General features: G+C 55.7%; 1 protein-coding gene across 3 annotated transcripts in view; it reads left to right on the top strand.

The window, feature by feature from the left end:
- Positions 1-1,371: 1,371 nt before the first annotated feature.
- Positions 1,372-15,065, top strand: part of KCNN3 (potassium calcium-activated channel subfamily N member 3) — a 153,410-nt gene continuing 139,716 nt past the window's right edge. Inside the window, exon 1 of one of the 3 annotated variants that reach the window (XM_031436188.2) lies at positions 1,372-2,594. In XM_031436188.2, the coding sequence (XP_031292048.1) occupies positions 1,695-2,594 (900 nt within the window). In that variant the 5' untranslated portion in view covers positions 1,372-1,694. Of the gene's footprint in view, positions 2,595-3,481; positions 3,641-15,065 lie in introns of those variants that run through there. The other 2 variants (XM_031436189.2, XM_031436191.2) reach the window with 2 other exon arrangements.

Here is a 15,065-nt window from a genome sequence, read left to right as displayed (position 1 = left end):
TGTGTGTGTGTGTGTGTGTGTGTGTGTGTGTGTGTGTGTGTGTGTGTGTCCGTCCTACCCTTCCCTCTTCCTACCAGGAAAGCAGCTGGACAGAGGCCAAGCAGTGATGGGAGAAGCAACAGCCAGGCGGGAAGACAGCTCCCTCCTAAAACTCCACGTGTGCCTAGGGAATCCCACAAGGGCCCCTTCCTCACTGATTCCCTAAGTCTGCTGCAGTTAGAGATGGAAATGAATTCAGCTGGAGTCTCATCTCTTTGGAACTCCCTTTGCACACAGTGGGGGCTGAATAAATACTTGATGATGGTTCTGAACCTGGGAGGCCAACAGCTGTTCCCAGCTCTGACTCTCAGGGCTCCAAAGGACAGATCAGGTGGGGAGCAACCATGGTCTTCAGTCTTCCTGCCAGACCCTCATGTGACTCCAAGTCCAGCTGGAGCCATGGTCCACCTCACACATTCTGCTTTGGGGAGGCCAGTGCTTTCTCAATAGCTTCACTTCGGCTCTTTCCCACCCATCATTTGAGCAACATTTATGAAACAACTACTTTGTGCTGAGCATCGTAGTGGAAAGGCATCCTGGGCGATGGTGTAGGAGCTGTAGGGTCAGCCTGACATGTGTTCAAATTCTAGATCCCTTAATTACAAACGGGGTGACATCTGGCCAGTTATCTGCACTTGAGTGATTTAAAAAAAAAAGGTTTTCATCTGTAAAAGGAGAATGATGACATCACTTTCATAGGGTTGGTGTGAGGCTTAGAAATAACAGATGCTCCTGCACACATATTGCAGGCAGTTCAGTAGGTGAGCTTATCAACCTGGGGTCAGGAGGATGTGCATCCCTTCTGCTTCTGTGACCTTGAAGTTGTTACTCAATATCTCTGAGCATCAATTTGTTAAATGGGAACGATGCTTACCTCTTTGGTTGATTGGAGGATGTAACCAGATGGATAATATGTGTGAAACAACCTATCGTAGACCCTGACCGTTAATGACTGTCTTCCTGCTTCTCGCCCCCGCAGCAAGGTGCACAGCGCTCGTCCTTAGCAGGACCTCCGCTCCTCCTCCCCTCCGCCCCGCGTGCGCAAACATCCCGTACCGCCGTGAGCTCACGGGTTTCTGCCATACCTGTCAGAGGAAGGAGGGCAGCTGCTCAGCCTCCACGGTGGGGAGCGGAAACTACAGTTCCCAGCCTTCGCTGCGCGGCGGCTGGGGCTGGGAGCTGAGCGAGGCAGGCCCCTCCTCCGGGGAGGAGTCTGTGCGGGGGGCGGAGTTAGGAGGTGGTTGGAGAGTTAAGCCAAGCCAATGAGACCAGCTGCTAATAAGTGGGCTTGGCTTACCCTATAACAGTGGCAGGAGGAGGAGAGCAAAGCTATTGAGCCAGCGAGGAGTGAAGCTGAGCCTGGCCTCACACGCTCCTAGAGGACCACCTCCTGAGACAGAGTTCTTTTTCCCCCTTCTTCTTTCTTCAAGCTCCCCTCCTGCCCTCCCTCCCTGCCCAGTACAATGCATTCTTGAGTGGCAGCGTCTGGACTCCAGGCAGCCCCAGAGAAGCGAAGCAAGCCAAAGAGAGAGGACTGGAGCCAAGACACTCTGGTGGGGGAGCTCGGATGCCTGGCTTTCTTTGAGGACATCTTTGGAGCGAGGGTGGCTTTGGGGTGGGGGGTTTTGCTGCAGGGAATCCAGCCAGGCCCCAAGATGGACACTTCTGGGCACTTCCATGACTCTGGGGTGGGAGACCTGGATGAAGACCCCAAGTGCCCCTGTCCATCCTCCGGGGATGAGCAGCAGCAGCAGCAGCCACCGCCGCCACCACCACCGCCAGCGCCACCAGCAGCCCCCCAGCAGCCCCCGGGACCCTCGTTGCAGCCTCAGCCATCGCAGCTCCAGCCGCAGCAGCAGCAGTCCCCGCATCCCCTGTCTCAGCTCGCCCAACTCCAGAGCCAGCCCGTCCATCCCGGCCTGCTGCACTCCTCTCCCACTGCTTTCAGGGCTCCCCCTTCGTCCAACTCCACCGCCATCCTCCACCCTTCCTCCAGGCAAGGCAGCCAGCTCAATCTCAATGACCACTTGCTTGGCCATTCTCCAAGTTCCACAGCCACAAGTGGGCCCGGTGGAGGTGGCCGGCACCGGCAGGCCAGCCCCCTGGTGCACCGGCGGGACAGCAACCCCTTCACGGAGATTGCCATGAGCTCTTGCAAGTACAGCGGTGGGGTCATGAAGCCCCTCAGCCGCCTCAGCGCCTCCCGGAGGAACCTCATCGAGGCTGAGCCTGAGGGCCAGCCCCTCCAGCTCTTCAGCCCCAGCAACCCCCCGGAGATCATCATCTCCTCCCGGGAGGACAACCATGCCCACCAGACCCTGCTCCATCACCCCAATGCCACCCACAACCACCAGCACGCCGGCACCACCGCCAGCAGCACCACCTTTCCCAAAGCCAACAAGCGGAAAAACCAAAACATTGGCTATAAGCTGGGACACAGGAGGGCCCTGTTTGAAAAGAGGAAGCGACTGAGTGACTATGCTCTGATTTTTGGGATGTTTGGAATTGTTGTTATGGTGATAGAGACCGAGCTCTCTTGGGGTTTGTACTCAAAGGTAGGGGCTGCAGTTTCTCTTTATACCTTGAACAAAAGGAATATGTAGGTAGCAAGAGAGAGAGATTGAGAGAGAGAGATTGGGGGAGAGTGAGAGATGGTGGTGGTGGTGAGAGGCGTCTGCTCAATTATATTGAACACTCTAACTTCCCATGGTTTTCCTGCTTAATCCCGGGAGAATTCATTCCTCACTTTCTTGGGGGGAGGACATCCCCACACACTGTGTCTAATTTGCAGTCTCTGTGTTAGGGAGGATTAAAGAATCCCTTCTGAGAAATCATCTTTCCTCCTGGCTCACTCGTACTAAAGCATAACCCAGCAGCTTAACGCACCAATTAATTACACTCTGCCTTGATGTGCTTGCCAGTTCCTGTGACTTCCCCTCCTCTCCTCCCTCCCTACTCCACTCCATTTTCCCGAGGATAAAAAAGAAATAAATGTCTGGGTAGGGGGTGGGGATTCCATGCCAGTCCCTTCTCTCTCTCTGTCTTCTCCCCTTCTTCCCAAGTTTCTGTTTTTCCTCCCCATCCCTGAGAGACTTAGGGCAAAATAGAAAAGCACCCGTGACTTGCATCACCTGGGGCCATGGGGTAAAAATATAGGTGGAGGAAATCAGCAGTCCTTTCCCTCAGGAAAGAGGACTCAGAATAAACGTGCTGCTGCCTCGTAAACATCCCCTGATAAAAATGGCTACAGGTGTTACCAGGGCAGAGCAGATGGGCACCGCCTTGGCATCAGCCAGTGGGGAGCGCCTCTCCTTCGGATGGGATGACAGGGCTTCCCAGGCGTCCCCGAGAGCCCGCGCCCCCGGCTCAGCCCCAGTTCTCCCCTCCCACCCCAACTCCTTCTTCTTGGGATAAATAAGGATGAGTGTGTGCGCGAGTGTGTGAGTGCGCGCCCCGATGGAGATCGGCGGCACTGGCTTTAGCGCGGGGGAGCTGGCCCCGCTGCTCAGTCTCTCATTTCAGTCCCAAGACGGAGGAGGGGGTTTCCCTCCCCTAGGGGGCTTGGAAATCGCGTCCTCCAAGGGAGTGGGAATTGAAGAAGGTGGGTTTCCGTCAATGTTCTGCTGGCTGGGAGCCCTCCTACTGCGAGCTGAAGGCTTGGAGACCTGGGGAGTCATTGGGCAAGTGGATTTTTTCCCACTCTACCCTTCACTCCCAATTTGTTGGTGTGTGTGCGCGCGTGTGCACGCGCGAGAGTGTGTGTGTGTGCATACGTGCTTGTTGCTTAGATTTCTCTACTTATTTGTCATTTTGGGCAGGGGATGGCTGGGCTGGCCGGCGGGTAGCTGGGAGGGGTTCAGCTGTTGGAGGTTTCAAATAGAGCTTGTTTCAGGCTGGGCACAGCTGCTGCGAGACTGTCACATTCCTTGCTGAAATCCAGCCGCAAAAACCTGGGAGGTGCTGATCGGATTTCCCCCATTCCCAGCCTCTCACTTGAACAGGGGCTGGGCAGATTTGCCTGCTCTGGAAAGGGGTGGGGCAGACCCGTCAGACGACCTGAATAGCCAGAATGGAGACTTCCAGGTGGAGGGTCCCCCAGGGACCTGGCTGTTCGGAGGGGGCTGCCCGAGCCCAGGGCAGCTCCTGGAAGCCGCTTTCGTCTAAATAGCTCAAAGATTGAACCCCTCAGTGAGCCGGAGCGAGCGGGGTTTCCCCTGGAATCACAGCTCACTTAGTCATTCCTGTAATGAGCCTCTGAATCTGCGGTCCTTCTGCTTGCTGCCTTCTCCCGCTGGGCTCTCCGGGAGAGGGGGCTGCCAGCCTCTTGGCAGGCCTGGTAGTTGCCCTGGGCACAACCCAAGCTCCCTCCAGGCAGCCTGCTGGGGACCTGGAGCCCTTGCTGGGGGAAACTGATGAAGGCCCAAGTGCTGGAGGGGTGGGGAGAAGGGGCAAGACCAGTACCTTCTCTTTCAGGGAAGCCTGTGGTCGGAGCTCTTAAGGGAATGGCTCTTCCTAGAGACAGCTCCCAGCGTGGGATCGGTCTGTGCACATTTGTCTTGATGCGGTGGGAGGGTTGCTGCTGGTCAGGAAAGGGCCTGGAGCAGGTGCCTCTCTGATGGAGTATTCAGGGAAAGGGGCTTTCCCAGAGCCGGAGAAGGCAGACTCTGGTGTGAAGGGAGGGGGAGGTGATCCAAGGGACTGGGCTTCACCTAATTTTTCAATTGCTGACCTTGGGCTGATGGAAGCCTGGAGTGGGCAGCAACTGGGAAAGTCCTGCTTGCCTCAGCTAGCAAGATGGCCACTTTCTGTTCACCCTGGGTTCAATACTGGTTGTGATAAGAGGGCTCATTTTAACCTGCTCACCCGCTCCTCAGCCCTGCTGTCATCTATCCATCAGGGCATTGAGTCATTATGGAACAAGTATTTTCTGGGCGTGTCTCCTGTGTCAGGCCCTGTGGACCCAGGAGGAGGTCAGGCAGCTATCCCTTCTCCTTTCCTGGAGGTGAATAGGATTGTTTTAAAGAATCAGACTGAAGTTCGATTCTGCCACCTCCAGCGTGTGATCTTGGACAAGCCATGTAGCTTCTGCGAGCCTGTCTCCCCAGCTGCCAAGCGGGGAGAGTGAAGTGGATAAGTGTAAGGCACTCCCTACAGGACCTATTGTTATTGTTACCAATAATGACAATGAGGAGGGAAAAGAGATGTCTTTTTCCTCTGTCATCCAACTCTGGCTCCAGAATTAGTTGGGGCCTGGAAAGCTTGGGAACTAAGACTTGTCAATGGAGTGAGAAGTTGTATCTTGCAAAGGAGAAGTTCTGAGAAGGGGCTGGGCCTTCTGACGGGAAGGTACCTCTAAACGTGGGTCTGCTGTAAGGGAGGTGAACACCTGTTCCCCAGTCTCGTAGAGAAAACGGGACACTGTTGCGACGGACAGGTTTAGGTCAGAATGAAGACTCACTGGCTTGGGGAACTCAGAGACGTTCAGTGGACCCCAGGGAAGAATGGGTGACAGTCTCTTTGGCTGGAGAACTCTGGGTATCTGTTTGGCTTTGGTGATCAGTCTGGAGGCAGGAAGATGCACAGGGTGGCCTCAGGTGCCGCACCCAGGTTGGTTAATTCTGCACCGATGGTGGCAGCTCCCACTCAAAGGCCCTGGGGAAAGGGACACAATTTCTTTTCTCCAAGTGATTGAAGACTGCCAACCTTGTGCCCGAACTGCTGCTTATTGAAGTTCTCTGTTCTTTTCCACGGGGCTGTGGCCTTCCTGTTTGTCTGTCGTTGGCTGATATCTGTTCTTGGGGGAGGAATTCATCCTGCCAGCCTGGGTCTCTTGAGAAGGAACGTGGCATGTCCCGCAAGCATTGAGTTAATGCAAAAGTAAGCCAGTTTGAGGATGTGAGAGATCAGGATGGAATGGTCCTCACTCCCCTCTCCCAAGCCACAGGTGATGATAGGGGAGGAAAATGGGTTAAGGTGGGACTTAGGTAACAGGAGAGCTGTTCGTGATTGTGCCCAAGGCCGTGGCTCCTAGCGAGCTACCTCTGCACTGAATGAGGGTCCAGGTGTTTTCTTCGGAGTGAATTTACCTTGAGGGCTTAGCCACCATGATAGGGCCAGGTCTGGAGAGCCTGTTGAGAAATCTTTGTGACATTGTCCCTGCCACATTAGTGTCAGTCAGGATGAGGGAATGAGGATTTGGGGAGTCCTCCTTGGCGTTCTTTATTTTCTTCCAGAGCTGGTTTGAGGCACACCTACTTCGTTGTCTTACATGGCCTTCTGTGACCTCTCCACCGGGTCCAGAGAGAGTTGGGGATGTGGCCAGCCTGTCCTCCCCTTGCTGTGGATGCCCCCACCCAACCTGGCCATCCCGCTGGTGGCTGAGCTGGGGCCTCCGTCTAGCTGGCAAGTCATGGGTGGGCCTGGTTTCCCAGGGACCTCGGGCATCGGGCTGTGGGGTCAGCCCAGGGGAGGCTGGGAAATGCTGAGGCAGCAGGGTGGCTCTCTGTTTCCACCAATTTTGCACAACCTCAAACCACTTCCCCACCCCCGGTCTCAGAATCCGTCTGAGCTTCATCTCCCAGGCAGAGCCAGTCCGCTGCCCGCTCGTGCCCCGTTCCTGCCCTCCCCACCCACTTCCTGCCCCTCCGTTCCTCCCCCTCCCCGTGCTGGCCATGTTGCTGGGTCACCAGGCCACAGGCACAGGAGTGGGAATGCTGGTGCTTCCCCAGGCCGCCCTGTCCCCTCCCACGTGTGGCTTCCTTTCTCATTTCTAGTTATTCTTCCTTCTTCAAGCCACCTCATGGGAGGCCACCCCAGAAAGGGCAGGCTTCTCTGTGTGCCCAGGGGAGCTCCGTTCCCTGGCCAGTCACTCTTTAAAGACAATGGGGTCCCTCAGGGCCAACTTGTATCTCTTTGCTGACCCCACAGAAGTCTACCCCCAGCCTCCAGCCTGGATGCTGGAGTGGGATCACGGGTCCCAGCTCTTCTGTTCCCCTGCTCCCCTCCCCCACCCCGATCATGGTGGTCTTGACTGCAGAGGGGCAGAGCAGCCCCTGGGGCTCTGCTGGGCGAATGGTCTGCACCTCCTGCCAGACCCAGGGGCCGCTGTTGAGGGATGTCTTGCTGTTTGGGAGCAGATGCCTTGGGGCACGCTCGTCTGTGGTTTCAAGCGTGCTGGGAAAGTAGGACTGGGTCAGCCCCCGCTCCGTCAAGCCTCCCTGCAGGACGACCTGCAGGACAGGGTTGCAGAAGGCAAGAGACTCTTTATGGGTGATTGGCTACAGCAGGAGCCTGAGAGCCAGCCACCAAGGCCCCAAGCATATGTTTTACCATCACAGGTCACACTGAGTGTCTTGGCCCAAGGCGGGCAAGGGAGGCTCTGGGAGTGTGAAAACGAGTCCCTTCTCCCACCCAGGGTGGTGGCTACTCTATTTATAACCTTGGTGGACCGTCTGCAAATGAGTCAAACGTTTGTAACCCACAGAAGGGACAGCTAACTTTTATATATGCTTCTCCTTTGCGTGTCATGACACTATTTATAACTGTCCTGGGGGAAAGACTTCATAACACATCCGGACTTCCCTTCCCCATGGGCAGCGCTCCCCGCTGCTCCGGCCCCGGCATCATCGCTGGGGCATTTATCTGCTGCACAGGCTAATTAGCAAGCTGGTGGACAGCCTTGCATTTCCCTTATTGAGCTGGGAGGAAGGGGATTTGGGAAGCCAGGGTCCAAAGATCTGCTCTAAAAAATGTAAGCTGAGGAGAAACAAAATGAAAAGAAATGGGGGTAACCTCTGTGGTGATGCTGAGGCCCGGATGGAGATGTAAATTCAGAACTGAGAGCTTTGGTTTTGTTATAGTTATTTGGAAAACACATTCGGGGGTAGAAAATGAGTGTGTTGGAGAGAGGGAGTGAGCGGAGGGGATGTGAGGGGCGGCTGTGGGTGTGAAACACCCCCTTCCTCAGTGGCAGCCAGACTGGCGCATTTGTTCATTCAGAGCTGTTTTTCTTCTCTTTCTTTCAAAACCCCAAAGGGAGAGAGAGAAAGAAGAATGCCTCCTGTTCCTCTTTAAATAATGAGGGTGGGGAATTCTAAGACTGTGCTGTTCTCCAGAGCTGTGGGGAGGAAAATTCTGGTGCCTTTTTTTTCTGTTGGGGAAAGTCCGGAGGAGGCTGATAGTTTTCGGGGTGTCCCCTCCCCCTCCCCTCTCATTCCACCCCCAGGAGCTCAGCTGGGATCCAAGAGAGCAAAGAGGGAAGGCGGAGCAGGGGTCAGGGACCACCCTGCTTCATCTCTGGGCCTGGCACTGCATGGGGCGAATGCAGTGGGGGACAGGAGAGAGGATGCAGGGCCGTTTATACCGCACTGGGCCAGCGTTTCACTCAAGAGTCTTGGAGGTAGGGGGTGGCTACGGCCCCCTTTGTGGATGAAGTCCCCTGGCCAAGATGACAGTGCTAGTGGGTGGTGGCGCTGGAATAAGAACCCAGGCCCGTTGGACTCCCAAGCTGAGGCCTTTCCTGCTGCTGCTGGAAAATTGCTTATCTTAAGAGACAAATCAAGGTTTATGGGGCTGAGACCCATGATGCAAAATGTTGGGATGAACTTTACTAAGAGAGAGGCAGGAATTAGCTTGATGGAGGATGGGAAATACCAGTGCAGGTACCCGGGGTGGGGGGTGGCCAGGGCAAGGCGGGCCTGGGCGCAGCCTGGGTCCAGGGTGAGATGTGGACAGGCCCATGGTCAGTCCTTGGGATGCCTCCTCACCTAGAAGCCTGGTAATGCTGCTGGCAAAGTGGAGAGGGCAGAAAGTGTGGGAGTTACAGAGAGAACAGGAGCCTGTCCTGCAGAGGCTGGGACTGGGTGGGGTCCTGTCACAGCCTCATGGCACTCCCTCTCCACCCCTGAGAGCCAGCGGTCTGGGACCTGGCAGAACACTGCCACACCCAGCCCTGGCCTCTCGGCCGCTCTCTGCTTCCCCTTTGCCCACCTCTCCCCTTCTCCGGCACTGGCTACTGGGCTACTGGTGGGGTGATCCACGCGGGCCTAGCGTCTTACATCTCACAAGGTATTTCCGTGTTTGTTGTTCTCAGGATCCCACTGTGGCCCTGGGAGCCATTACATTTGGCAGTGTCTCACAGATGAGAAAACGGAGCTGCACACGGGTTGAGTGGCTCGCCCCCGGTGCCCATGTGAAGAGAGATGGTTCTAGAGAGCGAGCTCAGGTCTCCGGTGCACCGCTTGTCTGTTCCAAACCCCACCCCACATGTCTGCTGGGGATTGGAGGGCAGGAACTTCCAGGGCTTCTCCATCCTGCTTCTAGAACTTTCTCCTTCGTCCTTGAGTTCCAGTTTCCTACTTTCCTGGTGTGAGGCTTTGTTTAGCTCTGTCAGCGGCAGTTAGTGTTAAAGAAAGGCCTGTCTCTGCTTTGAAGGAGCCCTGAAGATGTGCCTCCGCCTTTTGCTTCTGATTTGTTGTATGGCCTTTGTCAGGTCCCTTTACCTCTCTGGGTCTCTGTTTCTCCAACTTAAAAATGAGAGCTCCTTTCCTGCTCCAGAGCTTTCTGCATCCATCAGACTTACATTGTGCCGCTCTGTCTCCAAGACAGCAAGCCATGGTCCTCCAGCTCCTGTTCCCCAGGGCTGTCGGGGCTGCACCCGGGCTGGCCTGGGGTTTCTGGTGGTGGCGTTGGGAGTGCTGAGGAAGGAGGCATAATTTGGGATGTCATGGAGTCTCCCTGTGGGAGATGGGGTGGCCCTGAAGGATTAGAAAGACAAAGATGGCAAGATCACAGGCCTTTCTAAAAGTGAGAACGTTGGCAGACAGGGTGGAGGGGGGAAGAGTTGGGCAGAGTGAGTAGGAGACGGAGCAGGGGCAGCTTGGGGTTCCCGCCATGCGGTGTCCACAGGGACAGGTGGGGAGGAAAGAGAAGCCTGGGAAAGTTGCTGGGGTTGGGTCTCATCCCAGCAGGTTCGAAGCAGGGAGTGAGAGCCCAGGGCGAGGGCACAGGACAACTTAATATTGAGCTGATGAGTGTAACTGCCAGGGGCTCAGGGTCTGGTGCCCTCAGGCCCCGAAGACCCAATGCTGTTCTCTTCTCAGAGGCGATGCTGATCCAGGCGGCCTGGCGTGGCTGTTGCGGCCTTGGGCTCTGGGCTGACATCCAAACTTGTGGTGGGTCCTCAGGGAGTTTACTGAGCCTAGAGCCCGTCCTTCAGATGTTCAGACGGAATGACAGCCCCTGCCTATAGCATAGCACCCAGGTCAGAGCCTTGACGCCCACCAGCTGGTGCTTTTATGAGAACAGTGCTTAGAAGATGCCCCTGTAGCCCATAGCCACCCGGAGAGCACGGAGGGCGTGGGTGCACCTGTCACCCTCTACACGGGTGGATGCAGAAGGGTCCTCTGGAAGAGGTGTGGAATATGCCTTCCTTTCTCCTAAAATCAAATGGCCTCACCTTGGGTCCTGTTTCTGGCTGGGTCCCTGTGGGTGAGTCTGCACAAGTAAGAGGGGAGCAGGGTGTTCCCTGGAAGGTGGGGCTGTAGTGGTGGCCTGGCTGGGGCTTCTGGAGCCTTCTCACCTCACGGGACCCAGTGACTCTACACTAAGAGTCCGCACTCTGTGGCCTGGGTGCAGCTCATTGGGTGTGGACCTGCAAATCAGACAGGTGGAGAGAGAATAAAAATAAGCCAGGGAGCCAGGCCAGAGGCTGAGAGGCCCGGAGGAAGGTCAGGGGGACACACGATGACCAGGCAGAATGAGGCTGAGAGCACGGAATGACAGGGCGAGGGCCAGCCAGGAGGCCGTCCTGGGAGAGAACCGGAGAAGAAAAGAAACGCTAAGGCTTTCCGGACGTGTCTTTAAGAGAACACGATTTTTCCTTCAAGACTTGTGATGGGGCACCTTCTTGAATTCAAAAGGTTGTGGGCGCTTGTGAATTAAGGCTCTGCCTACCTTTTCTGCACTGGCAGCTGGTAACCCTCCCAGCCAGGCACCAAGGGGCATGAAGAGCAACCAGGTCTGGGAGGGGCGTCCAGACCAGGGCATCGGGGCTGGCCTGGAGTGGAGGCCATTTCCCCCCCAACAAGGCTGGGGCAAGGTACCCAGAGTTGTATTCTGAGCTGAGCCACGGTGACACTAAATGAACAACGTGCACATGATGTGTGAAACAATATGCAAATTGGCATCTGCTATTTTTGCATCGGCTTGTTGGGCATTTTTCTTAAAGGACAGGCATTGTGCTGAGTGTCAAATGAACAGGAAAGCTGTCTTACGGGACACTCCCTCCTACAGGGGCCGAATAGGCTGCTGCCTGCCCCTCAGAGCTCCCGGGTGTCAGGCCTGCCAGGCAGCACCTCTAGGAACCATCGTTTGGTGTTCAGCTTGAGCTGATAGATGGAGAAGCCCAGAAAGCTGGGGGTCTTGGCTGGGACCACCCTGCAGACAGGGCGTGGGAGGAGGCAGATGATTTGCTGGCTGAACATGGGGAGTAGGGAAGAGACTGCACTGGGGGCTAATTCTGGCCCAGCCCCTCGCCTGCTCGGGGACCATCAGGCCAGTGACTCAAACCTTCTGAGCCTCAGTTTCCCCATTTGTTCATGGAGAGAGTGGTGTTCGCCAGCCTGGTGAGGATGAAACGTGATAATGACTGGGTAAGTGGCCAGCCCGGTGGCTGACGCATCCTGGGCTGCCAACAAATGGCAGTGCCTCCTCGCGCCTTTGCCTGAGTTGGCACCTGCCTGCATCATTGCCAGGTTCCACCAGCAGGGATTTTTGCACAGCCTTTTCTCCCTTTTAAGAAGATTTCTGATTTTAACAAATTGGGGCTTAGCCATTTTCTCTCTTTCCTGGCTTCCATCGGGTAGGATGTTGGCTTGCTCAGCCAGTCCCCGAATAGCTCCCACATGTGGGAATGCCCGGAGCTGCGGACGCAGGTGATGTCACCTTCTTCCGAGATGAGGGCTTGGGGTGGGCACGTTGTTGTGGGTTGGGCTACTGCCTTTGGCGGGGCTTCGAGTTGGATAATATGGGTGGGATGAATCAGGGGAGGCAGCGTCCAGGGGCAGCTGCTGGTGTATCTGGCCTGGTGTGGCCCAGTACCTCTTGGAACGGCCAAGCTCCACAGGCCCACCGGGTGTGCCAGCCTGGGTGCACATGGCCCCCGTCTCGGCCTCCCACCTCAGTGAGGAAGGCAGGGCAGAGACCATCCTCCTCTTTACAGGACCCTAAGGCCCAGAGAAGTTATGTGACTTGCCCAAGGCCACTCAGCACTGTGAATGGCAAGGGTGCAGCTGGAATCCAGGAATTCTGGGTTTTAGTCCCACTGAACACCCGCTCTGTGGCAGGCCCTGTTCTAGGTTCCAGAAGTGCAAAGGTCTGTGCTCTTAAGGATGTGAGGCAGCTATAGAGGTCTCTCTTTAATAAAATGTGTTGTTCTTTGCTCACTCTTCCTAAAAGAGCTCAGGCTTTCAACACAGACCTGGGTTCAAGTCCTGGCCATGTGCTACTGAGTTGTGGGGCCTTGAGCAGTGTCCTCTCTATCTGGAAAGTGGGGTTATAATTCCTTTTGCTGAGGGTGCAGGTGGAGGATTCAATCTGGCACAGAGCTGCCTGCGGGGGCTCTTTGGTCCACCGCAGACTTTGCCATGTTGCTCCTTTCGAGAGCTCAGTGGCCACAGGACTGTAGAAGCTCCTCAGAGCTGGGCCCAGGACTCCCTGCCCCTCCTGCTCCAGGCTGGACCAGGCTGGACCAGGCGTTCAGCTCTGCCAAGCTGCTCTCCCCTGCTCCTGGGAGGAGTAATGGTGCTGAGCTGGGTGGGAGGACATTTTGGCACCAGACACCAGACTGGTCCACGCTGTGTGCCCGCGATGGAAGGATCCCTCAAGAGTGAAGTGAAATTGACATGAGCTGAGAGCAAGCCCAGGATGGAGGTTGAGTCATGAGGGTTTCCTCACAGGTGGAGGGGGTCATCTCTAATGCTTCTGTCCTCAGTAGTTCGGTGGAACGCACTGTGCTCACAAAATGGAAACTTCTTTCCCCTTCCATAAAAAGGAGTCCAAAGCACACTGAGCCTTAGGAGGGATAAAAGGGGCAGATGGAGGAGGAGAAGGAAATGAACAAATGACCATTTATCAAGCAGCTACTATGTGTTTTACCTCCTCTCTTCTCCTTTAATTCTCACAACAATCCTTGTTTTATGGATGACTGGATTCAAGGCTCAGGGAGGTTAGGTGACTTGCCCAGGGTCTCACAGCCAGGAAGTGGTGGACTTGGTACTTGAACCCACGAATGTCAAAACGCATGCCCTGTGCGGCAGACATGCTTTGCAGATCGCCTCCAAACCAAAAAGCTGTTCTTGTTCTCTCCACCCTTGCCCCCCCTCCACCCGCCCCGCTCTAGTATGCCGCCCTCACTCCCCACTCATGGATGATTCGATCTCTGGAGGGACAGGTGGAGGCAGGAGAGGGAGGAGGAGGCTGTCAGTTTAGACACAGAGGTTTGTTCAACCTCCAGATGCCCTGAGTATGTTGACAGGGAAGACTGGGCTCTGGGGCCAAGGATGGTCTCCCCCAGGCTCTCAAGGGGGTCAGCTAAGCAGTCAACAGACATGCTTTGGTGTTCTTGTCCCAGCTCTGCAGTGCCCTGGTTGTGCCAGCTATGTGAGAAAATTGAGCTCTGTGAGCCTCAGTCTCCAGATCTGTGAATGGGGTGACAGTGCATGTCACAGAGAGCCCATGAGACCAGACCCAGGGCTGGTCTGGTGGCAAAGGGCTAGGGGAAGGCCAGCTGTTTTTATTGTTCATTTGCTTACTCATAGACTTATTCAGCAAAACCCAGGGGACTAGAGAGAGTCCCCGACCTGTGGCCCTTCCTGGCAGGATCATCTGTGTGCTGGCCTAGCCAGCAGGCGTCTCCCTGGGCCCATTCTATTTCATGCAGATGTTAGGGCTGTCGGCCCCCCTCTCCTTTGTGGTTTTCACTCCATGTCTATCCCAGAACGCCCCTCCCCTGCTTCCCAAGTCTTCGGTCTTTCGTAGGTGACTACTCCCGAGGGTTGACAGGTGCCAGATTGGCTCTGGGGGTTCAAGACTTAACGAGACACAGAGCTCCAGGCTTGAGGGGAGGCAGGCGTTGAACAAGTCATGACAGGTATGACGGGAGCTTTGTAGGAGACAAAGCACATGCATGTGGCCTGGATCTGACCCGTAAAGCTGAGACTGAGTCTCTCATTCCTTCTTCCTGTTCCCCGCCCTCTTTCCCCCACGGGGCCATTGCGCCTTCGCTTCTTCCGGCTCCCCTGTGTCTGGCTCCCCATCGCCCCTGCCTCTTATATTTGTGCAGTGAAGGCCAGTGTTAGGAGAACAGGCCTTCACACGGCAGATCTGGGTTTGAATCCTGACTGCCATTTATTCCTGCTTCTGTAGAGGTGGGCGAGTTGCTTCAAGGCTTTGATTCTATTTCCTTGGGGTTGAACTTGACTCTGTTTCTGGGCAATGCTGAGGATTCAGTGAGGCCCTACTGTGTGTACAGCATGTGACATGGATTTTGGCCCAGGTGGAGCACCAGTACAGACTGTGGGGGAAGAGAAGGGCCCCAGACTAAGAGTGAGGAAATTGGGTTTCTGAGCCTCTGCCATGTCATCTGGGAAATGGGAGCAGTGAGGTTGAGGACGATGTTAAGTCCTCTGTCGGCCATTTTAGGAGGAGGACAGTTGTGAGGACCCAATGGAAGTAAGGAGCGAAGGGGAAGCAGCTCTTGGCGGCTTGGCAGGTGCTTCTCGGAGGGGGCGCCGGGGAGGTTTTATCTTCCTACCCAGGAGTGAAAACCCGCGAAGGCATTGTGGCTAAGTGGATTTTCTCACTGTCAGGAGATAGCTGAGAGACAGACCCTTCTGGACAGCCTCCCGCCCCGCTGCCTCCTCCCTGCAGGCCAGCCCTTGGCATGAGGCCTGCTCAGCTCCTGAACCCTCCTAGCAGCAGGGATTTAATTACTATAATGTAAGTAGCCATGGCTTGAGGCCTTCTGG

The sequence above is a fragment of the Camelus dromedarius genome, chromosome 23 (genome assembly GCF_036321535.1).
Source record: "Camelus dromedarius isolate mCamDro1 chromosome 23, mCamDro1.pat, whole genome shotgun sequence".
NCBI classification, from domain to species: Eukaryota; Metazoa; Chordata; class Mammalia; order Artiodactyla; family Camelidae; genus Camelus; species Camelus dromedarius.
Note: the sequence above shows the minus strand (reverse complement) of the source record. Positions and strands in the feature narration are given on the sequence as shown.